Genomic DNA, 27,163 nt, shown 5'->3' with positions numbered 1-27,163 from the left:
AAACTCTCAATTTATGCTCTATTCAGTCCAAAAAATTCAAAAGCGTTGTTGTAAAATTCTACTATGAACTGAAATGGGATACGCTACCACCCTAACAATACGCACAAACACCCGGCTAATACGTATTTCTTAGTGATTTTTATGTTCCCAGGTAATTTAAAAAAGCTTAAACTCACACTGATTGTGTTTTCATTATTTATTCGACATATCTGCTTTGTACGTAACGTGTAAGAAAGAGTAAGATGTGATGTTTTACTATTTCATATTGCTTTTATTGAATAGAGGAAAGCGTAAATAATAAAAAGTAAAAACTAAAACCCGTTTTTACCGCAGAATGGTTTTTGCTACGCCAATGCTCAATCTCCCCACTCGAGGAATTACGCATTGGCTCCGCCTATCGTGGACGTTCTTAGATTTCGCAAGGTCTATCTACTAATTTACCAAGCGAATCGATCAAATTTTTTGAAAAAGCAAACCAGAGCTTTAAATTGTTGGATTTGTACAAAAACTCAGAACACTTGTTTAATCATTTATTAATTCCAATATGTACAAATTATAACTGTAAATAGAGCGTAGAGAATAGAAAAATATTCACAATCAATCAAGAGCTTGCATGTGTTGAACATGGATATTGGGATTATTCCTTATATCAAAATTGGGATCATTATCGGTGCTATACCTCCCTAACCGCGACATAATCAACATAAGAACGACGATTCCCAGCACAAGGATAATCCCCAACATGCAATACTTCTTATAAATAGATTTCCCACCTCTCACTTTTGAGGGCCCTCCAAAGGTTATCCTGGAAAAATTGAGATAAAAACAATCCCAATGTTGAAACGCGCTTACCTCCACCAAGTCTTCATTAATTCGCTTGCAGGCCTCCTCTTATACTTGTCTTCATCATGGTCAAAAACCACCGGTTTGACCTCCCTCACATCTTGGAAAATTCGCCTGTTTGAAGACGCCTGATATGCCTCAGCCCCTGTCCTACTGAAAGCCCCTTGATCCTCCACATTCACAACGGAGTGCGACGGATTCGGAGACTTACTCGTTGATACAGACGACGTGTGATTGACCACAGCCTTCACTTCCCTCTCTTCAGACAACTAAAACCCCATATCAAACAAAATAAATAAAAGCTTATTTATACCAATGGGAGCCCCAAACCCGCCCTGGCCCAGTTAACCCCCGCCAACTTCTCCTTCAAGACATCAGCAACAGGGCTGATTAAGTTTGAAGGAGGAAACAGTGGGCTCTTGCACGAAGGGCAAGTATACCCTCGGGGGGCTGTCGTAGGCGGCAGCTGACGTGAAAAATGATCCAAACACGACCAGTGAAACACATCTGAAACTCGCCAAATTGAAACTAGAGCATTGTAGGTAAGGGGGCTTACGGTAACAAGTTAGTCTAATACTGTCCTCCACGTTCAGTTCTTTGCTACACAACTCGCATATTGAGTTGTAGTCGCTGTCTTGTAACCACTGCAAATAGGACTGGACCACGCACTACGCAATTTTGTTAAAAACGATAGGCAATTGAGGGAAAAAACTTACAATTGGGTGGTTTGTGACCATACAATTTTCACAAACACAGACTCGATGTTCGAAGCAAAATTGGTTTGTGACGCGACGTTTTGGGCATTTGCAAAGCCCCATTTCGATTTTTGGGAAAAACCAGATGTACTTTTTCAATAACAAATAAAATACATGGGGGCCACGTAAATGACGTTTGTGACAACAAAGTGACAGATTTTTGACGCACAAGTGGAATGGCGTTCGAATGTTAGTGTTGTGTCGCTTGAACCGAAAGCTGGTCCAGCCGATTTTTTTTTAAATAAAATTGATTGAGTTGAATGTAATTTATGTATTACTGTTTTGAGGCGATGTATCTTTTAATATTAGAAAATATGTAGTTTTAAAACCACTTCTAAGTTTAAACCAGGTTTTAATGAAAAAAATCAAATTTCTAAAAGCGCTTAATTTGCCCAAAATTAAATATTACAAAAATATCTAGAAATTCAGTGACTGAGTGCAATAAACCCATATCAGCCCACAATGGGAGGCACCACCATTGGATATTTAGTTGTCATGACTACCCCAACGAACACAAATGTGACCCCCAGAATATTTACCATTTTGCGTGCAACACTCGCTTGAAGAAACCCAAAAATGGAAGAGGAAAATTCATGGGTTTTCGACTCTTTGGTCGCTTTCCTAAACGGCCCCATCTGGAGCGCGCCTCTGGACAGTTTCATCGAAGAAAAATCGCTGAGTAAGTCCAGGGTCCAAGTGCGTGCTTTTATTTCAAAATCTTACAGTTTTCGAACCTAACGTTACCGACAACGAGGAATATAAGAACATTTTTGACGAGTTTAAGAATTTGGTCGATTTTATGTTGGGCAATTTCATGGAAGACATCGGGATCACTCCAGAACAGTTCGAAGAAGCGTGCAATAAAGGCCACACATATCACGTCAATTTCAACCATGTAAATATTTGATCGCTTTAAATATTCATCGCTAAAATCATTACTGTTCAAGAATATTTTTGAACAAATTTGGGCCGCAAACGACTACGAAATGTTCAAACGGATGATGACCCAAAGAAATGTTGAGTTGCAGTTGGAAGCTCTTGAGCTGATCGAGAGGAAGTATGGAATCACTCCACAGTCGTTTGTTCCCAAGAAAAAGGACGACAAAGTTGAAACTGCGGTCACAATCGAAAAGTCGTCCGATTTCGAAAAGGAAATTCTAAACGAAGTGGCAAAGTCCGTGGCTGTTTCCCCAAACTGTTTTAATTAAAAAATCGAATTGTAGAAATTTTCCAAAAGAGGAAGCCTCGTCTTCTGAACCCGAGACAGAGGTTCAGTACATTTTAGAGGAGAAAGAAATCCTTGAGAAAGCTTTAAAAGAAACAAAAGGTCGCTATTTACCAACTATTAATTGTCACTTACTATTGGGTTGTTTCAGAACCGAAAGTGACGGAAGAAAAACAGAAAAAAGTTGATGTGATTAAAACGGAAACGAAGGCTGAAATAAACTACGACAGAAAGCAGACTGAGGTAAATTTTGGTTGTAGAAAAATTTGAAAAAAAAAAGTTCCCCTTTAGATAAACCCCGCCGAATTGCAAAAGCGTCAAGAATACCTCCGTGCCCAACGAGACAAGTTGGTAGCATTGAAAAAAGAAGCTAGGAAGAAACACTTGGGTTCCGACAACGGCACGAAGGATAAGGCTAAGGTTCGGCCAAAGTCGGCTAAAGCCGCCGAAGCCGTCCTTTCGGGGGAAAAACCCGAGTCTCAGCAGTTGCAGCTGCGCAAGGCGTTGGCCGAGCGGTTGAAAACGGAGGTCGTGTCAAACAAAATCTAACTTTTTGCTTATATTTATTACCTAAATATAACGAGTACATTTTTACATTTCTTTTTAAAAACATTAATTACAAATTAAAATGATAAATAGAAAATGGCCTTTAAGAACTGTATAAAAAATATCATAAGGCTGCCATTTGTGGAAGGCTGGAAGTTGCACGATTGTGCGGCTTCCAGTGACGGGCTTGGGTGATATATTCGCTCTGTTGTACGTTGCTTTGGGTGTTTGTCTTATTATACTAAAGCTAAGTCTATGAGATGTTGAGTCGAGCGAATATATCGAATTAAATTATAATATGTACAGAGACGTTTGATATATCCACATTACGAAATGAGGGCGTTTGATATTTCAAACCATTTTCTATGTAAAATACTGATCGATAAATTAAACTATAGGTTTAAAATCATTAAGTAATGTAGATTAAGAAATTAAATGGACAAAATAAAATCTTTTAAATAGGAATAAACATAATTTATTCATCACAATAATTACAAAATTAAAGTTAAGAATAAAATATTGATTTAGTCTAGCTTTACACTTCATACTGCCACATTTCTATGGAATTAATAATTACAAAATCATTCTAATGTTTACAACACCAAGATATAAGTAAACTAAATAATATATTTCCTTCAATTTATTATTTAATAAGTAATTTTTCAGCGTCAAACTCAAGAGAAACTATTAACCTATTTAGCTGATATCACAATTTAAAACATAGCAAACCTGACGACATAACAGTACGAAGTATGATACAATCTAAGCACTCCAATGACACTACACGCACTTTTTAGACGATATATTCGATACTAATGCTATCTACTTTCTAGATATAATAACTTAGCCTACATTTAATTTCACATCGTTCTCTAGAACTTGTATAGTAACATTATAATTACCATCATAATCGTTTTTATTTATCTTTGATTGTGTATTAGAAACGTCATTTATTTCTAAATTGCGACACAATTTCCCACCAGAAAAATGTATGATAAGTTAGAAGTAACTTACGCCAAACGTTCATAACCTACAAACCAAAGATAAAAACATTCAAAATTTTGACATAAAACCTGACGAAGTTATGTACAGCTTCCATAAAAATATAACTTTTTCTTCAAGAGACAGCATTTTCATAAATAACTAGATCTTTTTTAGAAAAACCCTAATTCATGTACATGGAATTGAATTTTTAAAGATTTGTAATTGTATAATACAACTGAGAAATTTTATACAAAAGGAAGTTAAAAAAGTTGTGCTTTTACAGCCGTTGCGCTGCGGCAGACAATGTTTGTGGCGGAAATGACTCGTCTCCGTCCGTTTTTTTTTTTAGTTTCACAACTTGCTTATAGATTTTGAACTGTATTGAGAAACAGCACCGGTTGAGATAATTGACCGTTCATACCTCCATACACATCACTATGAGATCACACTTGGACGCACGTCACACCAGTTTGTGTCGCACTCACCTGCGGATTGGCCGCTCGACTATGACAGTCGAGGCCTTTTGTTCACCTCGCCGTTCTCCTCGTCCTCCTCGTCCGAATCGCCGCCCTCGTAGTCCACCAAACCCTAAAAATAAAACACAATAAATAAATTATATAATCTAAAAAAAACAACATAATAATAATAATAATAATAATAATAATTAGTGAATTACACATCGCTGCAAAATTAAAGGATAACTAAAATTTAATATTTTTTAAAAAGTATGTTAGAATGTGGAAGTAAAAAAAAAGTAAAATAAAACAGGTTTTGATGGGTAAAACTCACAAAGAAACGATAAGAAATAAACTCTAAAAATAAGCAAGTTTATATAAATCTTTTATGCCAAGATGAAAATATTGAATTATCCCTTAATTTTTCAGCGAAGTGTAGTTGAATTAACGTTAATTTAAAAAACAGAAGCCGAGAAGCACCTTTATTTTTACTGCTAAATTTTTGCGACAAAAAATCGTGTATTTTTGTATCTTTGTTGACATAAAAAAGCCTAATAAAATTAACGAAAATAAAAATTATTGAAACAGATTATATCGATTGGTATAAGTAAAATATTAATTGATCAAAAAATTTAAATTCCTTTACATAAGTAAGCCACAAACGTCATAATTATGCGGGTTGAATGCATATTCTTTTACTTGTTTCGATTTGTCTTATCAGCATAAAAATTTGGAGTCGGGTTAAATCTCTTTTACATTTTACTTACCCTTTTAAACAGTTGTGTTTTCGTGTCGTTCGGCACCGGAGACCCCGGGGGCTGGACCCCCGCATTGGCGTTATTATTAAGAACCACAGTCGGTTTCTGCGAAGAATTATTATTAATTTTGGGGCCGTTCGCCTCCTGCTTCTTATCAATAATTTTCCCTATACTATCCAAGTCCGTATCAATTTTCTTCGTTAAAATGTCATTGGTACTAGGTAACACTGATTCCGTTTCGTCAAAATCATCATCTTCATTAAACCACATTTCTTCCTCTTCTTCCATTTGTCTCTGATCTCTCCTATATCGGCTATTACGTAATATCGAAGGTACCCTAATATAAAAAACCATAAACAATGGCTCAAACAAATTGAAAAAATACGAACCCGTCCAAGTTATTTCTCTCCCTATCCTTCAGCTTATCCTGGTGTTGATCGTACCTCGTTTTCAGCGCTTTGAACGTTTGCACGTAACAAATATTATCTAAACATTTTCCGTAATTCTCGACGACGTGCGAGCACAAAGTTTTTATATCCTCAAGTTTGATAAACTCGAACATTTCGATGATGGCGGAATCCAACAGGTTGTATCTGCCGTTATTTCGCACAAACGCGTCCACGACCGGTGCGAAAAGATTACCTTTGATAATGTACCTATTGTAAAATTCGTCTTTCAATGCGATCAATTTTCGCATAAACCTGAGCGCGCATAAAACCAAAAATTTGTGTGTCGATTTCATTAGTACTAATATTCGACGCAGTAAATCTTTATTAAGGATGCAATTTTTTATATGATACGTGTGATGCTCCACGCAAAAAGACAGCAGTTCCAAGATCAAGCCAAGGAGCTGGACGCTGCGGTAGTCCTCTTTTTGGGGCTCGCCGTGCGCCGTGTTTTCCAAAAGTGGTGCTAAACACATTTATTATACCTTTGAAAAACTTTCTGTTTTTGGGAACTTACCTATGAGGATTTGGACGCTATGTTTGTAAAAGAAATTGAGGAAATCGGTCTTTTCCGATTTGTTGACTGAAGCGAGCATATTTTCCGGATCGAGTAGAATTCTTAAAACACCCATTAGCTGGACGGCTCCCCCGAGTTCGGGGTCCGTGTCGCAGATCATTTGCTCGATGATTATGTTCAGCAGGATTTGGTCCTTAAAAATAGCCAAGGTGTTAAAACACGTGATAAACTAAGGCTATTTTTTAATTTTTCGGTAGAATTAACTAGTTTTAACCAACCGTCGCAACTAATTATGTAACAATTACGTCCACATTATTTCGACATTAAAATACAAGTTACCAGATGTTTGGTTCGTGATTTATTGGAGTGCATTTATTCGACACAAAGTATAAATTACATGTGTGCGGGAGTAATTATTAAAAGGTTACAACTCGGACTGAATTAAGCAATATTTTTTATATAAAAATTAATAAAAAAAAACTGAAAAAAACAACAAAACTGTTTATTACCATTAAGAAATATTTGTGTAATGAGACGATTTTTACATTTTTATTTACTTGAACAAACTGATTTTTTTCGATGAAAAATACAAGACAATTGAGGAAACGAACAAATGTGTAATCCGTTCTTTCAAGGTAGTTCAAGGTCTATGTTCGGTAAAATTATTCAAATCTCATGCAGATTGAGAATTCATAGTAATTTATGTTAATAAAACCAACATCAATTTCTAGCCTAATTTTCGAAAGGTTTCCTGTTATCCTTAGCTCCACATATCGCATTCCGACCTTCCTACCATTTCTCCTATTATTTAATAATAGATTTTAATTTCACTTTTATTCGCAAATACTTGAGAAACGTAAACAAAGAGAAATATTTTATTATACAAGAGAGTCAAGTTCGCACGTTTTTCTCAGCGTTTGCTGTATTGGTACTTAATTGAGTCTGACCTTTCTTTAAACAATAAAAAATGAATGAAATGGAAATAATAATGCAAATGGCTGTAAGTAAAAATAAAAATCGGTCGTCAGTTGGCAATGGCGAATAAAACACTTTTGGTTAACTTGTGTTAACTTGGTCAACTTTCTTGTTACACAAATAATGCACCAAGCCTTTCAGTGTTAAAATAAACTTTATTCTTAAATGATTTTTGTTGACTTTATTTTCTGATAAATGAATGAAAGAATGGTTGGAATTAATTGAAAGTGTTGATATTTCTATATTAAAAATAAATAATTCAATAATAAACTGATCTAAAAACGTTTAGGATATTACTGAATTTTAAAGTACGAAACTTTTTATGGGTTTTGTGTCAACCTTCAAAACATTTCACCCTTAGAAACGCCTAATCCCAAAATGCAGACGATACATTCGAATACGTGAGGTGCCTTGTAAATTGTGGAAATGGAGTACAGTAACAAAAATTCGTTATAGTATATAAATTATCAAAATATTCCCAATGAAGATTAATACACTTTTGAATTCTCTTGAATCAATCTTCAAACTCCCTTTTTGTCACATTACAATCTTGAAACATCATTTCGCGCACAGTATCAAAGTTTTCGGGAACAACAATCGATTTTGGAAAACCCTTACGAAGTTCGTCATTAGCAAATAAAATTTACCACCGATATACAGTCGTTTTTAATGGTACTTCATCGACAAAAATCGATGAATTTTTAAAATTACAGTACATCACATAAACAGCATCTTAAAAGGCCAAAACATCCTGAATCGAATTTTACGATACAGATGTTGGTTATCAGATAAAAGCAACAGGAACGTCCATTCCCGAAATATAAAAGACAACCTACGTATGTTAAAACACTAATAACTCTTATTTCTACCAATAAATTAAGGTGGAAACACAGAAAATATTGTAAATTATCCGTTTCAGGCCGTTCAGGCACTTGTCCTTTCGAATATGGGCCTTTTTAACTTGATGCTGGAATATACAGTACAAAGATAGCGAAAGTAGTACTATTTTCGGTTATCACATTGACTGTATTATCGTTAATGTTTTTGAGTTTATTACATAAAGTGATAAGCTTTTAACACACGGATATGTCTGTTGTGTAACCAAAGAAAAGAGAGCAAATAAAAACAATAACAAATGGCTAGACAGAGCCCTCTTACCTCTTCTGTGTTGTTGGCTTGCTGCAAAGTATACTCTCTGACCACAGATGGTGAAAACTCGACAATGTACGTAAGTATATCAATTGAGGCAGTCTTGGTCTTTTGGTCATCCATGGCCAATGTGATTTCTAGCGCTGGCAGTATTCCCAAAGACGTTAAAGTTTTGTAAAATGTTTCTTTAGCTTGCGGTTGTAAATTTTGCGAGTAATTACAGAATTCCTTTAAAAACAGCACTAAGTCCCTTCGTTTTGAATCTGACGTATTAACGTCGGTCAACATGGTAAAAAGTTCAGTTAGAAACCTTTCGTCTTCTTGAACTAACGACACGATTTCAACCTTGTTGAAAAAGATAAAACTACTCAACGTGGACAACATGTTCTCCTCGAAAACCGACGGCGTCGGCAGCACCACATCTTGGATGTATTGCACGCGAAACGTCTGGTGAATCTTTGATAACAATTCAGCGTTTTTGATAGGAATCGCCTCCCGGAACATCGCGTGCCGCTTCAGATACTCCCTGTGATGTTTGTGCGTCGGCGACGAGGGATCGTACTCCAGACACCCCACAACGTCAAAAATCAACTCGTCACTAAACATAACCTCAAACAGCGCGTTTTTGTTCAAGAGAAATATGTTTTTGAAAATGTCGTACAGGTGGTGGAGGCCCTCAATGTTCTCCAAATCCTCGCACATGTGAAACACATTGATTAATTTACGAATATAACCGTCACTCTCAATCGCCGCCGATAATTTTTCCTTCCTTACTTGCGAACTGAGACAGTTACTTATTAATTCACTAATGTCCTCAAGGCGGCTCAGCTCGCAGCTCGGCAGCTCGATAGGCGGGGCGGAGTCCGACATTTCGTCGAAACGCTCATCTTCAGACTCCTCCACAATATCCTGAGTAATCTCCACGGACGGGTCCTTGCCCTGGACCTGGCAGATCTTCTCCCAAATCTCATCGCAGCCGGCCTTCTCCTGGAAGCTGAGAGCCAAGTCAAAGTTGTCGCCTTCTGACCATACGATCAGGGTGTCTTGCTGCTTCTGGTACGCGGTGTCCGGCTGGATTTTCGACTCCAGGAGCAGCGAGCCGTCGCTTTCGGCCCGGACTAGGAGGGAGATGCCCTTCAGCCGGTCCACGTACGACGAGGAGACGTGGCCGGTGCCCCTGTCGTCCCATTGCCGATCGGCGTTTAGTGCATATAACTTTACTCTTCTCCTTGTATCAGTCATGGTAAATTCTGATTAATCCTCGCCGGACTGGTAATTTTCCCACATTCCGCCTGAAAATACAAAGTCAGTGTTAAGGCAAGCATAAACACAATGTCAGTTGATTCGAGAGTCCCAACGCGCGAAAATTCGCCACGAGCTCCGCTCTGACGACGTCTTACTAACCTGGATAATAAGCAAATCGGCTACGATTGATTAATATAATCGCGACGTTTTTAAACGAGATTTCGGAAATTTACAATCGAATGCAAACACGCTGATTCGAAAACACTAACTTGAGCCGGATTCGATTTAATTTCACTACAAATTTAAAGGAACACACTCATTTTACTTCACTAATTTACCTAAAAGCATTTTCTATTCGTAAACTTTGATATTTCTTTAATTATTTTCGTAAACGGACACAACACTAATTATCGCCATATTGAATTCACAACAACGCTCAACCACAGAATAACAGGTTTTACAGAAACGCATCTGTCCTTGTCCGGATAGAGCGAAAGTGTCACTAGCACATCTATTGTTGCCAGCGCGTACTAAGCGTTATCGGCGGGCGATTTGAATTGCCCGTAGTTACTTTTCTTTTAAAGTTTGATTGCATTTTTCGTATTGTTTGTAAATATTCACAACAATAGTTGCTAATAACACTTTCTGATGTTAGACAACTATTGTTGCTGAATATTTACAAAGAATACGAAAAATAAAATATGAGAATAAATAAAGACAATAAACTTGTAATAAAAATTTATTATCACTAGTCAATATACACGATACGATAACTATAAACTAATGATTGATCCATCAAATTATTTATATTCCCACAATAAAAAAGTTCAAAAAAGCACACACACGAAAAAAACCACAAAACAGTACTAATTTCACATAAAACAAAGCCGAGGGCGAACACCAAACAAACCAAGCACAAAATGGCGATTTACACAATGGCAACTGTCACAGGTCCACTGTTAATTTCTGCCGATATTATAGGTAGCTTCGCTAAAATTGACTATACGTGTGTGCGACATCTGCGATAGCAAGCCGAACTACAGTCGATTTTGAATTTGGCGCCTATACTTGGCTTGGTGCATTTAGGTTTCACCACCCTGCGCTCAACGGGGTTCACAAGGGCAAACGCAAGGACAACGCGCAATTTTACCCGCCAAATTCAAATTTGAAAAAATTGCAAACACCAGACACTTAAATTTACGCAACAAAGCGCATTAGTTACTGTTGCAACACGTGTGCATCTTCAGTTTTAACTACTTACGTAAAAAACACGTGACAAAAAACTGTCACTTGTGATTAATTTAACTTAGCAATAATTACAATTTGAAAGACGCGCTGTTAAACGGGTGCTTTGTCCAAGCATCAAATTTCCCCAAACAACGTCAAAAAATAAACATAACCTCAGAAGATCCTCTGAAGTGTCCAAAACCTGTGATCATTAAAAACTTATCTAAAATGCTTCCGTTATGGTCAAATACGCCGTCAGTAAAGCGAAAATGTTTACTTCTAAAAATCTCTCCGGAATTGAGACGGTTCTAAAAGTCGACAAGCAAGGAAAATCGGTGATTATAACCCTTGAACAAAAAGTCTCGTCGTTGGTGTACAAGGGTGCCGTTTATGTGATTGGGGCTGTCTTGGCTCTAGTTGCTGTTTATTTATTTCTTGTGAGAAATGTGGACGTTATTAAGTATCTCACTGCCATTTTTCTTATTATCTTGTCATATCAATTTTTAGGGGTGGTTTATGAAGGTTTGGGGTCATTTATATTGAGGCCGTTTTTTAACTTACCGAATTTTTAGAGTCGTTAGTGATGGTGCATTCCTTGGGATATCAGGTTACTTCCAAAAGTCTTGTCGGTCAGACAGATTTGTTCATTCCTTGGAACCAAGTACAAAGTATTTTTATTAATGAGGTTATTGTTAGGGTGAGTCAAGATGTGGAGTTTGGTAAATGTTTAAATGGGACATTTTCAGCATAAAGTGATTCATTTGTTAACTATCTTAACCAAAGAAAAAGGAAAGGAAAAGCTGATACCTTTATTTTTGGTAGGGGTCTGTAATAGGGGTACAAGAAGTAACAAAGTTTTTACAGGATCTACAGCCGCGGCTGAAACATTTGGAGATAATTTGCAAGCATTTAAAAAGTCCAAGCAGCTGATAGTACTGATTTCCTCTACCTCTTGAGTATAACTGCTATACGTTTTTTATTGAGTATTATTTATTTGTTTTTAGAGTTTGCCGTGTAGGTATTTTAAAACTGCATAAAGAGTTTTAATCATAAATTACTGTTAGTTATTTTTTGTGGTTCATTGTTTTATATTGTAAATAATTTGGTTAATGTAGGCAACCAACAATACATTTTTTAAATCAAATAACAGTGTTTCACCTAATTTTACGAGACCAGGTGCCTTTCCACAGTTAGTACGTCCCTTTAAAAAATTTCAACGTTTTTAGTTAGTTCTTAAGGTGATGGTAATTACCACTACCGTTCGTAATTAAGATATAGTGGCGGTCAGCTCGATTTGCGTGTGCGTCATCAATTTCATTTTTTCATTACCAACACAAATCTATAAAAAATTATCAAAAACAATGCAAATTTAAACAACTAAGGGGTATCTAAGGGTGGTATCCTTGAACATTAATTTACATGTGCACTTCGACAACACCGTCAAGTGTCACGAATTTGTCAACCTGACATTGACAGTAAATTATAGACGTCGTCGCATGGTTGTCGAAAGTGTTATCGTTTTAATCGCAAGTATTTTCCGTTCGTTTATTGTGTTTTGTGATTTGCGTTTCGTTAGGTTTTTGATTCTGCGTTTATTAGTTCTTGTTTTGTGAATCTGTATTTTTTGTATCAACTCATAATTTAAACACTTCGTAACCTCAAAAAATATTTGATAGTTTGTCACCGTTATGACCCTCTATGTAAACGTAGTGACAGAAATGTCAGATGACGCACACGCAAACGGAGCTGAGCGCTACCATAGTATAGATTACCATCATATTTAGTACTTTATGTACTAAATACTTTATGTACTTTATGGCTGTGTGTTGTTGCCATAGCAATAACCAATAACATTGCCAGTTTTCCATTTTTAACGTGTGTTAAATTTTTACAGCGCTTTAATACAGTTACAGATTAAGCCTCAACTACTCTCATGGGTTTCCAAAAATTGAAAAACTAAATGTGTATTATTTGTAGCTGGTGCCTTACCGTGACTTTTCTATACCTAATTGGGTGCGTAAATTTGCGGCAGGCCTTTATAAAAGTTATGCATGAAACACGCTGTAGAGTGCAGAAATTAACTGTGTAACAAACTCGTTACGAAAAAGTTTTTTTTTTGTACCTTGTATTATAATAAAACCGTTTTAAATTTTTGATTAAATCAAATACACTTTGAAATTAAAAAGCCTGCATTTACAATTACATCACAGGTTGCATTAAATAAGGGTTTTAAATAAATGCCATATTTTCTGTTGAATTAATTATATTTTAGACAATTTATGAATAATTACATACATGATATAACACATAATATATTATATACATATCCAAAAAATTTATATTAACACTACATGAACCGTTTAAATGAATGTATTTAAATTCGACAAGGCCACTTTGATTTCATTTTTACATGTCCAGTAGATTAATACAACCAAAAAGTTAAAAAACAAGCAAAAAAAGTTGTTTTGTTATTGTCAATATATTAATACAAGATGAGGTAATAAAATGATTTTAAATTTACAGAAAGATGTTTTGGCCATTTTTCAACATTTATTTTATGAAAACTGAACAATCGAATTTGAGCAATTATATACATATTTACATAAAACTGTATTGTACTGAAACAAATCGACATTTAATGCTTTACTAAGCTAAAAGATCAGTTAACTTTTTTAATTAGTATAAAATGCAACAAACACTTCGTTGAAGTTTTCTCTTTTTAAGTATAATTAAGTCGATTGGACGGTGTATCCAATATTTCTTGATTACAAAGAAATACTTAGGTTCTAAAATAGTTACATTTATTATGGCAGTATTAAAATACACTAAATAAAAATATCACAAAACGTAAAACATTTCTTCTAAAAGAAATCACAACGTACGTACAATATGGTACAATAATTCTCTTGTATACAACAAATATTGGGAATTTTTCAACAGTTCTAGAATTGAATAAAAAGTCAAGATAGATAAAATATTTATAATAATACATTTTCCTTAAATAATTGATTTGTTTTCACAGCTATAAAAGTTATGTACAGGCGAATAATATCGAAAAATTCGGATTCAGATGTCATCGCTTTACAATAATTGTCTTTGCATTTCTTATCTAAGTTTGTAAACAAAATAAACCTAAAATAAAATTCGAAAATAATAACATTTCCTTTACTTAACATTACTAAGTTACTATAAAAATATCAAAATATTCTTCTAATAGAAAAATGAATGTAGACTCGAACCGGTAAGTCTTTCATAAGCATGTTCCGAAAGTTCGTTTATAAAATTTCCAACACACACACTCACAGTGAAGGTAACACTCACGACTTTAGTCTTTGATTTACAAGTAGGTCAAGTCTCCCGAATCGTCATTAATTAGGTCAAAAGCGAGTCGCCGTCACTGTCCTCGGCTGCGTCGAGGTCATCGTCGGCGTCCGCGTGCTGCTGACGTCCAGAAGGGGCTGCAAGCAGGCCTAAACAGCAGTTATCACGCTTCACTACACTCTGCAATTACTTACGCTCGAGTCTCGCGGACTCATCAAAGGCGTCTCAGCATTGATGGCGTTCTCGTGCATCAGCTGCTCCTCCCGGAGAGGCCGTGGAATGTAGGCGGGAAGATGCGGATGGTGCAAAGTCTGGAAAGACGAGGGATGCGGCGGACTCAGAGGCTGCAGACATTGCGGAATGCGTTTCATGTCGATTTGCGCGTACACGGTCGGCTCCTGCCGGCGGATCACCGACATGGGGATGGCCTGCTGGTTGTAGATGACGTGGGGCATCTGTTGATTTGTGAGAGACAATTCAGCATATGTTATTTCATCGCTCTGAAAAGAAGGGGTGCGTATTGACTACAGAAGCCCAGACACCGACACAAAGCTACGTTAAGTCCCGGCAAGAGGAAAATTAATGCTTTGACCAAAACTTTTTTCAAAATAAATTACCAGTGCTTTCATTATCGAAAACTATCAAGTGAAACAGGGTTCGGATGTAATTTAGCTTTTTGAAGCTGGAATTTTGTATGTCTTCTCGCTCCACAACCACATATTGTTTGATTTAATGGAAATTTTCAATAATGAACTAAGGAAATTAAAATCGGGGATTACGTTTGCAAAATTGTTTAAAAACCAGTTTTGGGCAAAACTTCTCGAACAACATTCACTTACCGTTTTATACCCGTCGTATCCCCCATTCTTGGTCTGATTATTGGGACTTTGCATTCTGCTGTATACCCTCAAGGGAGCGTTGTTAAGTCTCTCGAACGCTCGTTCCTCATCTTGATAGTCGTCTTCGGCGTTATTCTGCGGTATAATATCTGGGTTTTTCTCTTCTAAACTATCGACACTATCGTTCAAATCTTTATTTAATGGTTCCGTGCTGGCTTTGTCGCCGTTTCCGGCAACGCAGCGTCGTCCCGACGATGACAAACCGCCGTCGTCGTAGTCCTTGTCGTCCCTCTCGCCGCCACCTCGCAGACGTATTACCACCACTATTATCACAGCAACGAGGATCAAAGCTGCCACTACTCCGATTAAAGCTCCGAGCAGGGGTGTTATTTGCAGTAAAGCCGGGGTCGACGCTGCAAAAGATATTTATTTGTTATGAGGAGGGGCGGCGATGCAATAAAGCAACCAAAACCGGTACCAGCAGAAGGGCACAACAAAACGAGAATAGACAAATCTAGCATCAAGCACGTGGAGCATCCCAAGAATTATTTGTAATTTTCACGGTAATAAAGCGTTAAGTGGCGATTTTGCTCGGCATAAAAAGATGAATGATCAGTATTTAATTACTCTTTTTGCACGTTATAAAACTAGTAATGGTTAACTAAAATATTGGGTTGGTGTATTTGGATAAAACATCGAAGAATGCTCTCAAGACGGTTTGCATGTGTCGCTATTTTGCAAAGCTATGGTAGATGCAATTTGTTTAAACACTTTCTACTAAATTTTTAGTTATTATGGCTCATCCCCATTCGCAGACTAAGATGATTTTACCCATATACGAGTATGTCATTTATTCGTGTGGTATGTCATTATCTGTTTTTTTCTTATTTACAGAAGAGTTGGTTCTTGTTTAAAAAAAGGAATCTACTCTACAAAACATTAAATTGTGCTATTTTCTTTTTCAAACAGTTTTTGGCGATCAGATTTGTATTTATTACTATGTGTTAGCTGTTTCAAAACTATAAAAACGTCAACGTGGCATTTTCTCTCAAAATTAGCTGTTATAAAGTATTCATGCACTTCAAAAAATAATTGCTAATTTACATTTTCAATCAGAGATATTACCATTAATAACTATTTTGCAATTTTGTCAATCTTATTAAAAAAAAATAATTTGGTAGAATGCGACGTTGGCGTATTTATAATTTTGAAACAGCTTATATGTATGAATTACTACATTACACTATGTAGTAATAATTCGCGTAATATTCTTCTGAGCATAACTGCGATTACTGAGTTTATTGATTGTAATAAGCGTCCATTTTTATTAAAAACGCTACAACTCTGTAGAAAAGCTGAAATCGCCTTATTTTGTCTGAAAACGACGACTAAAAACGAGTTTAGTAGGAGACACATGATTTCGGACGAAACAATCGCTTTAGAAACGCTGAAAACTACTTATTCTCTTTGAAAATGAACCGATTTAAGCACTGCTATAGTTGAAAACACTTGATTTGGAATGATTTTTTGCTCAAAAATGGCAAAACTAAATGGAGAAAAGCTAAAATCGCTTTGCGATGGCCAAAAACGACAATTTAAGTACAAGTTTAGATAAATTATCACGATTCCTTGCTTAAACACGACAAAAAAATCACTTTGGAATGCCTGAAATCACCTTATTTTAGTTGAAAACACTACATTTTGGCTCATTTCTAGCCAAAAACGGAAACACTTGCTGTGGAAAGCCTGGAGGCTCGTAATTTTGTCAGAAAACGACGATTCAAGTCTAGTTCATTTGAAAACACTTCGGACCATACCTTCCTTTATTTGAAACGGAAAACTCTCTCTAAACAATCTTAAATCGCCTTGTACTGTCGGAAAACGACGATTTAAGCTTCAGTTTAGTTGCAAACTTTTAATTTCTGATGCGTAATGAGTATTTATTATTCGGATATTACGTTTACTGGCCATTCATGATTTTTACTGAACAAAAATACTTAACGTTGAAATACAATATACTGTACGTTTAATTGCTTCTTGGGAAGCTTAGTTGTTACAATAAGGGCGAGTTGTATAAAAAATTAAACCTCTTTAATCCTAGTTTAAACCCATAGCGACGATTGTTACAAGAAATTGTTGTTAGGAGTTTAAATCAAGACTGAAAATGATTAATTTTTATACAATTCCACCTAAAAAATATATTTTGGCATGATTTATGAGTTAGAAAGTGGTTTACAGAAGAAGTAATTAATTATTGCAAGCATATCAAATGCTGTAGCTGGTGGGCTATAATCAGCTCTCCCCTACATTAAAATTAAGGCCACCAGTGTTAATATTGAAACGATCCGAAGTGAATTATTTGAGCTAAGCACCACACCCGGTTAGAGCCTCCGCTGCCTGATAAAATATTCCTTTTCAAGCGTCTTACCACCAGTTCTAATCGTGTTCTTAGGCACGTAAATAATATTCGCATCGCTCATGATCGCCTTTCGCTTGGTCCTAACAAAAATCAACAGATCATCGTACCGTCTCGGCATATTGTCAAAAACGATATCTTGCGGGCTTAGCGCCGTCGCCGTCCCGATTAAAACCCGGCTATCGGCGTCAAACACTTGCAGGAAGTACGTATTGTCCCTGCTCGGTTCCGCCACTTGACACCTAATCCTGAGAGAGAATCGAGAGTGGTGAAGCAACGTGCAATTTTCTGGTGGCAGCGGCTTGCTAATCTTAACTACAAGAAAAAGGTCCACGACTTGGGGGCGCAAAGTGGGCGGTTTACCTGTGTGCTTCTCGGCCGATTTGAGGGTGAATGCGTGGAGATGCGACACGTCGCTGCGGCCCTTCTTGTTAGAGGCGTAAAGGCCGATGTCGAAGCCCAAGCCGGATTCCAATCCGCCGACGGTGAAAATGGGATTTTTTGATGTGACGTTGCTCACCAATTTGCGTGTCTGCGTGTCGTACACTTCCATAATGAATTCCTGCTGGAGACCGCCGTCGAAGCCTTCCGTACATTCCACGTGCAACGATTCTGCTGTCTGATTGAGGATCGTACAGTTGGAGAGAGCGTCAGGTTTGCCTGGAACGCAAAAATCTCAACCGGGAACGCAGCTGATGTTTTTTTAATTAGGCTCGCTTCAACCCACGTTAAATTTTAAACAGATAAGGGATTGATACGAATCTAATCCGATAATGTGTTTTACGGTCAGCTCGATTGCCCGAGGCAGATTCGCAAGAGTTTGAAGCTCCTCAGCCAGCTCAAACACCAAAATACTTATTTTTTTTTTAACTTAACTAGGTTACACTAAACAGCCTTTGATAAAAATTATGAAATTAAAAAACTACGTAGTAAAAGCATGTGCCCACCTGCCGGGTTTATGTAGAAAACGCAGGGCTCCTTCTGCAAGCCTATTTCGTTCCTGCCCCAGCACAACAAGGTCCCGTAGTCCCCCTCGGTCATGGGCTTGTAGGCCGCTGTGCTCCTCGTCCTCTCGCTGTAAATCTGGTTCTGTGGTATGTCAACTGTGTCGGCCGAGTTATTAAATTTCCAAATAAACTGCACGTCCGTTGGATTGGCCTCGACTTCGCATAGAATCCTTGCCGTTTCGTGCCTTGCCACCCCAAAGACCTTCGGTTGTGCGGGTCGACAGGTCGGAATAACTGGCGAAGAAATTAATTACAACAAGCGGTCGTTAAAAAGTATGATTGATGACGCAAGTTGATTTCAATGTTGGAGTTAGACGCGGAACTAATAGATCAGGGAAGAAATAAATCAAGGAATTTCGGATCGAACTGCATGAAAAAAGTTTAATATACGCAGAGAAAGCAAATAAATCACGGAGAAGTGAGTAAAATACCTGGAATTGTAAGAATACACAAACACATCCATCATTTTCTTTGGGACATATGAACGGACAACCTCTTAGAGGTTTAGAAATCGGTTTTGTCGGTGATTTAAGGCTTTCGTAAACAACTACTATCTAGAACATGTCACATAAAAAATCTTATTTAGAACGAAATAAATGCTATAATATCGGAACTGAGGACAGTCATGCTTTTAGGAGGTTTATTTTCATCCACGTGCTGAGAGAGGATACAATTCCATCGGACATAAATCTGCCAGATTACACAACTTATGATAGAAAGGCACAAAGTCACTATTAAAGCTGTTTTTGCCAAAATATTTTTTCTAACGGAACAAAGCCTTGTTTACAACATTTACAGAATTTATTTGAACGCCATTTGATGATGCTAATGGCAAATTTCAACTAATTGTGATTTTATTAATTAATATCTTGGTAATAGCCTTGTGGCTCAGTGGTACTTTAAGATGTTAGCTTGCAAGCCAAGTCTCGCAGCTGTAATCTTCTCAATTGGAGTTAACAACGCCAGCCTGTCTCTAATCTACATAAAACCGTAAGTGCTTCTAGTGCAACATAACATTGTCTCTACGGTGTCAACTATGGTAATGAGAAGTGATTCATTAAAGTAATTTAAGAGGTAATTAAGGATAAAAATTGTTAAGAACTGTTAAAAGTGTAACAAGTACCGGCACCTCCACCAATTTTAATCATTACATTATTATCTTGTATCTTGTAAAATGCTGAAATAATAAATAAAAACAGGTAGCAGAGAAGCCGAAAAAAGCCCAAAACGAAAAATATCGAAAACATATCAAACTTTTTAATAAATTATTTTTGTAGAACAAGTGTATAGTGAGGCTTAGATTATAGATGTTATCAGCGCTACTTCGTGTTGTTACACTTACTAATCACAGAGTACTTAAGTATTTGATCTTGCAATGATCTTATTCATTTTATGTTGCAGGCTTTCAAACATTGATTTTATTTCTTGTCGGCTATATAATATTATCTACAATAATTTTGGTGGTCTTATTTGAGCAGAACTAGTAAAATCGTTACTGATACAAAAAACGATTTTATTTTAGTTGTTTTTTATAGTAGTTTTCGTTTCTTCCGGGATATTTACCATAACGTTAGTTACAAAACTTTTGTTTTGTTTAGTTTTCAAGAAAGCAAACAATAAGTAGCACAAGAGGTAGTTTTTATACAATAAAGTAATTAGTTTTTAAAAACCCATCTAAAAAATGTCGAAGCCGTCCCACTAAAACAAAATCCTTGCCTCGTATCGGATTAGCCCTCGAACCCTCTTCGCTGATGAAAAATTCCAGCAATAGCACTGAAAGTAATTAACGTTCGGCTCTCAACGCCCGACTGCTTCAATCCAAACAAAGTGAAACATTACAATGACAATTTCGCTAGATAAAGTTGCGAGTCGTCGCCTCTCGGCGGCAGGAAGTTGCTAATACAAATATTGATATTCGAGGGGGTGGCAAGTGCCTTCGTCGGTCCGGAATAAGCCGCCAGCGGTAGCATGTGTAACCGCCATTTCCTGTTACATTTCGCCGTTTGAGCATTCACAAGACACATTACAACTTCCACTTTATTTGTTGATTTACAACCGAACTTTATCTTTGATTTTGCTTAAAACTCCGAGAACAGTTGGGGCGCACTTATGTTTTGTTTAGCAAATAAACCTCCTTCAAGTTGCGTCCGAATTACCAAAATCGCCAAGATTTTCCTTAATCGGGGTTTAGTCGATACCTGACCAGGCAATAAAGGACGCTTTATATTCGGCCTGCTTGTGGTGAACACGCGAATATAACGAATAAAACCAATTCCATTCAAAATTACACGTCATAAATCAAATTCTGCTCGCCCGTTTCCTTCGAATGTCAAATAAATCATTCACTTTTCTTTAAATTGATTTTTATTAGAAACGAATTAGTTTCAAGTCATTTAATCCAACCCCAGTTTATTAATTAAATTCGCAAACAACAGAATCAATTTATTAAGTAAACAAAACTTCAAACAAATGTGGGCAAACAGTTAATTATTTACCGAAAATTTGAAACAACAATCAATCTAATTATTTCCAAACGCAAGGTAGCCCTTTTTATCAAGCTCTATAACAAGTTGTATTATTTTACACGGTTTCATAAGTCTTTAGCACCGCGGCCACGCAAAAATTAATGTATTTATGGTTGATTAAAAAAGAAATTAATTGCCTAAACAACAAAGAATTGAGCACGCAACAACTTGGTGCTTTAACATTGTTCAAAATTTGCACCCAAAACGAGGTTACAGTGGCTCCTACCAATTTACAGACTGCCGGCGCTTGAAAAAAAGCAAAAATTATTACACTTTATGAGTTTTGAATCACCGACAACTGATTACGATCGATTTCTACCATTTTTAACACAGTAAATTCTAAGGACAGTTCCCAAGCTGAAATTGAAGTTAAAGATACTGCGATGAAAAAGACAAAATTTATTTTGATTTGGTATTATACTCGTATTTTCAAATTTTGCCACCTGAATAAAACAGTTGTAATCAATTCGTTTGTTAATGGGCGAGTAATAACCTCAACCACAGACCTCCACTATTAAAGGCACTCATTCACTTGCTATCACTCGTTCGTGTTCCATTAACAAATAAGCTTATTAAGGCTACGTTAAACGTATTCGTCTTATGGCGTTTTCAATATAAAAGAATTGTGGCTATAATTGAATCATTTGAAAAGATATCAACGTCGTTTCAAAACTCAATGTATCTTAGAAATGTATTTTAGAAAATTTTAAAAAATCTAGTACTCAACAAATTATGGCTAGTTAAATCAACACGTTTTCCGACTAAAACACATATAAGGACACCAAGGCTTCAAAATGAAAAAACTCTCCGGCCAATCGACCAAACATCTTGGTATTTAATTTTTTTTTGTTATTAAAAATAAGCTTGATATCGCGAAAATTCTAATTCACTGGAAGCACAAATTTACTGGTGAACTAATAGAGATTTTTACGCGGACCCAAATTCTTGGGCCATTGTGTACTTTTAGGTACTGCCGTCTTGCAAAAAATGTGGACTTTTACTTACATTTGACGTCAAGTTGGACCGAATTGCTTTCACCATCACCCTCTTGATTATGCCCAACACAGGTGTAGTGTCCAGATCTGGCCCTCGTAATCGATTGGAGTACCAAGCTCTGATTGCTGACGATTGTATTTGCTTGCGCGTTATTGTACAGTTGTTTACCCTACGCCAATCATTGGAAACAATCGTCGACAGTTTAAAATCAACACTTACGTTATGCCTCCAGCTGACTTTGTACACCCAGGGATTGGATTTGATGTTACACTCGAAATAAACATCGACTCCCTCTTTAATAGTGCTCCCATTCAGCGTACTGCCGAGCTCAAGGGTAACGAGAGGAACGTCTGAAAAATAAAAATAGTTAATGGAAGTTGTGTCAACGTTAAAAATGTCAAAAGACTTGCGCTGCATTATGATGGATAATGCTTTTATTATTTTACATGGGGGCGAATTTGTAAACAATGTAAGGGGCGTTTGCGTCAGAGGAGAGACTTATTAAGGCATATCCGTAATGAGTAACTGTTGCAATTAGCGAAGAATTAAAAATAATTTATTTCGGGGTTGAATTTATTGACGGGAGCTGGGAGAGAAAAGATGCGTCGCCATTTTCCTTCAATCATTCCCGAGTAGGGTGCTATTTGCATAAACAAAATAGAACAAGTGTAAACGTGGCGCCTGCTTTTGAAACAGCGCGGCTTCTTTGCCATTTGTGAATGTTTATTGTCCTTTTAGCCGCTGAAATACGGAATACACAAGCAGCGAATTGTTAAGTCGATTTCGCTGTCGTGTCATGTAATTAGAAGTAAATAACTGTGGGAAATCAACGTCTGGCAATTTATCAGGGATTGGAAATTATTTTCCTCCAATGACTAATAAAAAATTACAAAGTTAATATTTGTTCTGAGGGGTCCCAAGCGCGATAACAGCCCGGAACCGTGTCAGCCGTTGCCCAGCAAACCATGGTGTAAATTAGGAAGGGATATCAGTCCGGCAAGTACAATAATTAACCGAGGACGTAAATAGAGGCAGCACTTTAGTCGGTAACTGCGGTCCAGATCTGGTCTAATTTATACGGAAGAGCATCAAAAGCAGATGAGGTGGTCAGCCGGTGGTTTCCATATGAAATCCATTATGAACGTGGAATTAAGCTCGTGCCGAATTTATCCAGAACTGGTTCCTCGAGCTCAATTAAATCACGAACCAATGATGCGAACTAAATTCGGAATGTACGAGACTGTTAGCAACTCACTAACTTTAATTTACATTCACCCTACATATCCTCGTTGAGCGTCGAAATTAATAATTCGTCTTGTGGGATAATAGCGGTGATAATGCAACTTACGGTAAATATCGAGCTTCCATCCGTCTTCCAAACCGCTGTCTGAGATATACGGCTGTTGACCTCGACAAGACAGATATTTGCCTCCGTCTTCGACAGTTGGCGTGAACGTCAAGACGCTGGTAGTGGTGTTGAGGTCCGGGCTTGTCTGGAAAAAATCGAAACTGGGGTAAACAGCGTTCATTCTGAAATATTTTCCGACAAGATTGTTTGGAAAGCAAATACATGTCTCTGAGAATTTCAAATTTCATTCCCACAAAATTAGGTTTTTTAATATTTGTTTGCGTTTGCAATAAATAAAACTGGCAAAAACAAACAGATTTTTTCTGCGTAAATTGCTCAACCGAATGTCGCAGAATAAAACAAAATACGAAAAGTATGAAGATATCCTCAGGAAAAACGCCACTGATGGCAAGAAGTTTAACTACATCACGTTTTCGCTGTATATATTCATATTTCAACATTTTTGCATTTTCGGTGAATAACATTCTTATTATATTATAATGTGGGGCGAATTTCTTTCGGTCGCCACGCCATATTTCTACTCCACGTCAAACTGTACGTTTTTCTACTCTCCTTTTGTGATGAACTCTATAACTTTTTCTTGTACAAATATAAACTCTGACACCTATTCCGTATAAATCCACCAGATAAAAATTTATGATCGCAAAAAATATAAACACCAATAATGTTACACAAATTCACCGACTCGACGAAATTGCCCGGCGCATCCACCAATTTGCAATGCATAAAAAGCGTTTATTAAGCATTTACACTGTTTTATTCACGCATAAAGGCGTTTATTACGAAATAAAAACCAACTAAAACAATGTAAATGATTTTAAATGTTTCTCAAATGTGGAGCAACTAACAATGACTCATCAAAAGTCCAGCCGAAATTAGACACTAGTCTCGAGGCCCAAAATAGGGTCTTCAGTGCGTAATGAGAGTTTTAGTACCTCATTTAGAGTTGCGGTCAAAATCTCGAATTCGTAATCACGTTAGATTTTTGCAGAATGAATTATATATACATATATATGGGTTTAATAATACTTAAAGACCGTGTCAGTTCGTTGCGTTACAGTTATTGATGCTTTTAATTAAATACTAAAATTCCTCAATTAGCTGACACGATTTAATTTGGTAACATTCCAATTGAAACAATTGGGCTTGTATAAAATACCCGGCGCATCCACCATTTTTGCACATGGTAATGAATAAGCCTGGTGCATCCCCTATAAAATTATGCAAAGCAAATGGCAATTTTAATCCCCTGACAAATTAGTTTAAAGCGAGAAAAAAGCATTTCAGTTTAGATTCACAAAAACTGCAATCACGTATATTTACAGTGTTAACAATCTAATTTCGTTGAAACAAAACGTTAGCTGCGTTTTTTTAGTTTGAAACAACTCGAGTTTTAATTGTGTCGACGCAATTCGCTTCCTACAAAAACTTGTCTCGTAACTTGTCATAACGATTATGACATAACGAATCGCAAGAGAGATAATTTGATTGGACTTGTTTCAACTTCGTATCAGTTTATCTATCGCCCAAATAAGGTTGTGGCGTTGAAAAGTGAGATTGTCTCGAGACTCCTCTCGCAGGAAAAAGCGACTTAATAGAATAATACTTGAGCCGTCCGACTGGGACGGACTGACGACGAATCGATCGCTTTTTGTATGCAAGCCACGGAGGGAAAAACAATAGACACGAGAAAAAATCGGCTATAGAACCCTCTTCTTATAGGTAGAGACTGGCAGACTGGCAGATATGCCACACTTAAGCTGCAGTAAAGCAGTCGAAAACAAATAAAAAGTCAAGCGCGTTTTTATTAAATTACAAAGCACTGAGACACTGAGTCTCTGCTTATTGACATTTCGTAGCGAGATACATGCCGATATCACCACAATATCAACGCGCAACCGACCAACTTTCAGATCGCATTTTCCCAAAATATCTAATACGTGCTTCGGCTAGATTTCTCAACGAGCGCGTTCACCGCACAAAGAACGGTGATACCCTAACTATTCATATCTATACATGCGGGGAATTTCAAATAACATAATAAAACGACTTCCTTAAATTATGCGCGATAAAAAAGATTTCTCAATGTCTTTATAGCACCAGAAAGTGCTACGTTTGCACGCCTACGATTTTTGTTTTGAGACTGATCAACGATCTGGTGGCACTCGCAACGATATTGCCACAATAAATGTATAAATATCAAAGTTTTCGAGGCAGAATCGGTTCGTTGCGTATTTATTTAGCAAATAACTGGGCTGGTGTGACGGCAGGATCCTTCAAACCGGTATTGAATTTAAAATGCATGAAATTCTTTTATTGTTTTACTAAAAACTTATGTTTCGGAAGTTATTTGATTTCGGGCTATATATTTTGATAGGATGATGGGGTCATCCCAAATTTCATTTAACTCCAGCAAACATGAAAATATGAAATTTATTTCGAACACAGCCAAGCTCTTTTGAGCAAAATAAATTTTTTATTCTTGAATTGTCACAGAATATTTGAGTTTAATGTTTCCCTACAGCCCCAATTTTTACTAGCAAGATAAAAAAAGATAAACTGTTAAGTTTGAAAACTAAGTTTTGGTACTTACAAATTCAACGCTCCTGTACTAATATAATAATACTAAACGAATTTTCATTATCCAAGACAAAATACAAGACAAAGTAACGACTTGCTTGCATACTGTTTAGAAATAAAAACATGTGGGTTGCTCAGGATGGGCTTTGAGAGAAAATGCTGGTGCTTGGAAAACAAGGCGCTCTATTATCTTGTACAGTAAAATTTCGTAATTAATTTCTATGTTTTTGTGCTCTAGGTAATGTCTTTTAAATACTTTTTGGACTCTTTATCTGTAGTTAATTATCTTTTTGATGTACTAACTTATAATTCCAATTCAAATAAACGGAATAATTCAAAGAATAGTGTTTTTCGATTACGCGAAATAAACTTGGTTTATTTCGCCGCAAAGCCGTTTAAAAGAATCAAAGGAAGTTCATTTATAATATCAATTCCCGGCAAAGCGATGGCTTAGGAGGGGGGGTGACGGCTTAATGCTCCGGAAATCTCCGTCATAAATTGAATAAAAGTAAATACAGTCGGTAAATTTGTTAGGACGAAATTGGGAAACAGCAGGAATATTTTAGAATCCAATAACAAGTCGACTACAATATAACATCCTATTAAGTTAACGTCGAGGCAACGTACCTCACTGAAATCCATATCTCGTGATTGAATCGTATTACTAAGTCTTTGATGGGCGAATTTGTAACCCCTGCACCTTGCTGCAACAATATCCGATCGTAGGAAATATTTCAGAGCAAACATAATTTGCAATGTCTTGGCCAACTTCAGACGACAACAAGACGCTCCTGATGAAATTTATATCGTTTGATCCCAAAGTTGCCATGAATTTCATCACAACGTCCTCTCTTATTTTTGTTATCTCTCAAAATAACGTATGAAATTTTAACTCGGACCGGCTTGTGTAATACAAATGTCGCTGAAAGTAGAGATGGCATTTCTTAAAAAAATGAATTTTTTATCACTCGTTCTGCCGGTTCCG

The 27,163-nt window shown here is 36.7% G+C and overlaps 5 protein-coding genes across 10 annotated transcripts in view; 2 read left to right on the top strand and 3 right to left on the bottom strand.

The window, feature by feature from the left end:
- Positions 1 to 517: 517 nt before the first annotated feature.
- LOC661784 (uncharacterized protein) lies at positions 518 to 1,780 on the bottom strand. The gene is made up of 5 exons (XM_961954.4): positions 1,560 to 1,780; positions 1,400 to 1,511; positions 1,157 to 1,350; positions 853 to 1,112; positions 518 to 805 (listed from the first exon to the last, which is right to left on the bottom strand). Exons 1-5 carry the CDS (start codon positions 1,659 to 1,661, stop codon positions 598 to 600), a joined length of 876 nt encoding a protein of 291 aa, XP_967047.1. The 5' UTR covers positions 1,662 to 1,780; the 3' UTR covers positions 518 to 597.
- A 147-nt stretch (positions 1,781 to 1,927) lies between these two features.
- Positions 1,928 to 3,417, top strand: LOC663078 (uncharacterized protein). Its single transcript, XM_008201541.3, has 6 exons — positions 1,928 to 2,277; positions 2,324 to 2,493; positions 2,546 to 2,772; positions 2,822 to 2,925; positions 2,975 to 3,066; positions 3,115 to 3,417. The coding sequence occupies exons 1-6, from the start codon at positions 2,175 to 2,177 to the stop codon at positions 3,370 to 3,372; spliced, it is 954 nt and encodes a 317-aa protein (XP_008199763.1). The 5' UTR covers positions 1,928 to 2,174; the 3' UTR covers positions 3,373 to 3,417.
- A 411-nt stretch (positions 3,418 to 3,828) lies between these two features.
- flfl (falafel) lies at positions 3,829 to 10,334 on the bottom strand. Of its 4 annotated transcripts, none has more exons than XM_064355326.1 (7): positions 10,058 to 10,334; positions 8,663 to 9,945; positions 6,530 to 6,722; positions 5,956 to 6,478; positions 5,576 to 5,903; positions 4,839 to 4,941; positions 3,829 to 4,788 (listed from the first exon to the last, which is right to left on the bottom strand). In XM_064355326.1, exons 2-6 carry the CDS (start codon positions 9,893 to 9,895, stop codon positions 4,858 to 4,860), a joined length of 2,361 nt encoding a protein of 786 aa, XP_064211396.1. In that variant the 5' UTR covers positions 9,896 to 9,945; positions 10,058 to 10,334; the 3' UTR covers positions 3,829 to 4,788; positions 4,839 to 4,857. The 4 variants fall into 4 exon arrangements, with proteins under 4 accessions (XP_064211396.1, XP_008199762.1, XP_015837485.1 ...); XM_008201540.3 differs by having other exon boundaries at positions 3,829 to 4,399; XM_015981999.2 differs by having other exon boundaries at positions 3,829 to 4,941.
- A 924-nt stretch (positions 10,335 to 11,258) lies between these two features.
- On the top strand, positions 11,259 to 12,272 carry LOC103314747 (uncharacterized). Its single transcript, XM_015982000.2, has 5 exons — positions 11,259 to 11,647; positions 11,698 to 11,822; positions 11,872 to 11,943; positions 11,990 to 12,081; positions 12,130 to 12,272. Exons 1-4 carry the CDS (start codon positions 11,365 to 11,367, stop codon positions 12,053 to 12,055), a joined length of 546 nt encoding a protein of 181 aa, XP_015837486.1. The 5' UTR covers positions 11,259 to 11,364; the 3' UTR covers positions 12,056 to 12,081; positions 12,130 to 12,272.
- Positions 12,273 to 13,370: 1,098 nt separating this feature from the next.
- LOC663132 (hemicentin-2) overlaps positions 13,371 to 27,163 on the bottom strand; it is a 113,365-nt gene continuing 99,572 nt past the window's right edge. Inside the window, exons 7-15 of one of the 3 annotated variants that reach the window (XM_008201545.3) lie at positions 23,578 to 23,722; positions 22,449 to 22,579; positions 22,239 to 22,398; positions 18,649 to 18,942; positions 18,065 to 18,361; positions 17,714 to 18,016; positions 15,286 to 15,698; positions 14,641 to 14,946; positions 13,371 to 14,595 (exon numbers count right to left, since the gene is read on the bottom strand). In XM_008201545.3, coding sequence (XP_008199767.1) covers positions 14,503 to 14,595; positions 14,641 to 14,946; positions 15,286 to 15,698; positions 17,714 to 18,016; positions 18,065 to 18,361; positions 18,649 to 18,942; positions 22,239 to 22,398; positions 22,449 to 22,579; positions 23,578 to 23,722 — 2,142 coding nt within the window. In that variant the 3' untranslated portion in view covers positions 13,371 to 14,502. The remainder of the gene's footprint in view (positions 14,596 to 14,640; positions 14,947 to 15,285; positions 15,699 to 17,713; positions 18,017 to 18,064; positions 18,362 to 18,648; positions 18,943 to 22,238; positions 22,399 to 22,448; positions 22,580 to 23,577; positions 23,723 to 27,163) is intronic. The other 2 variants (XM_015982112.2, XM_015982113.2) reach the window with 2 other exon arrangements.

This window comes from Tribolium castaneum, chromosome 3 (genome assembly GCF_031307605.1).
Source record: "Tribolium castaneum strain GA2 chromosome 3, icTriCast1.1, whole genome shotgun sequence".
Taxonomy (NCBI): domain Eukaryota; kingdom Metazoa; phylum Arthropoda; class Insecta; order Coleoptera; family Tenebrionidae; genus Tribolium; species Tribolium castaneum.
Note: the sequence above shows the minus strand (reverse complement) of the source record. Positions and strands in the feature narration are given on the sequence as shown.

Excerpts from the sequence above, each read along its gene's own strand:
- LOC661784 (XM_961954.4), bottom strand. The coding sequence starts at position 1,661 with ATGGGGCTTTGCAAATGCCCAAAACGTCGCGTCACAAACCAATTTTGC. Across the intron at positions 1,512-1,559 it reads TGGTCACAAACCACCCAATT|TGCGTGGTCCAGTCCTATTT; the intron begins GTAAGTTTTTTC and ends AAAATTGCGTAG. Across the intron at positions 806-852 it reads TTAATGAAGACTTGGTGGAG|GATAACCTTTGGAGGGCCCT; the intron begins GTAAGCGCGTTT and ends CAATTTTTCCAG.
- LOC663078 (XM_008201541.3), top strand. The coding sequence starts at position 2,175 with ATGGAAGAGGAAAATTCATGGGTTTTCGACTCTTTGGTCGCTTTCCTA. Across the intron at positions 2,278-2,323 it reads CATCGAAGAAAAATCGCTGA|TTTTCGAACCTAACGTTACC; the intron begins GTAAGTCCAGGG and ends AAAATCTTACAG. Across the intron at positions 3,067-3,114 it reads ACGACAGAAAGCAGACTGAG|ATAAACCCCGCCGAATTGCA; the intron begins GTAAATTTTGGT and ends GTTCCCCTTTAG.
- flfl (XM_015981999.2), bottom strand. The coding sequence starts at position 9,895 with ATGACTGATACAAGGAGAAGAGTAAAGTTATATGCACTAAACGCCGAT. Across the intron at positions 6,723-8,662 it reads AAGCCAACAACACAGAAGAG|GACCAAATCCTGCTGAACAT; the intron begins GTAAGAGGGCTC and ends GCTATTTTTAAG. Across the intron at positions 5,904-5,955 it reads GAGAGAAATAACTTGGACGG|GGTACCTTCGATATTACGTA; the intron begins GTTCGTATTTTT and ends TTTTTATATTAG.
- LOC103314747 (XM_015982000.2), top strand. The coding sequence starts at position 11,365 with ATGGTCAAATACGCCGTCAGTAAAGCGAAAATGTTTACTTCTAAAAAT. Across the intron at positions 11,648-11,697 it reads TTTAGGGGTGGTTTATGAAG|AGTCGTTAGTGATGGTGCAT; the intron begins GTTTGGGGTCAT and ends CCGAATTTTTAG. Across the intron at positions 11,823-11,871 it reads TTAATGAGGTTATTGTTAGG|CATAAAGTGATTCATTTGTT; the intron begins GTGAGTCAAGAT and ends GGACATTTTCAG.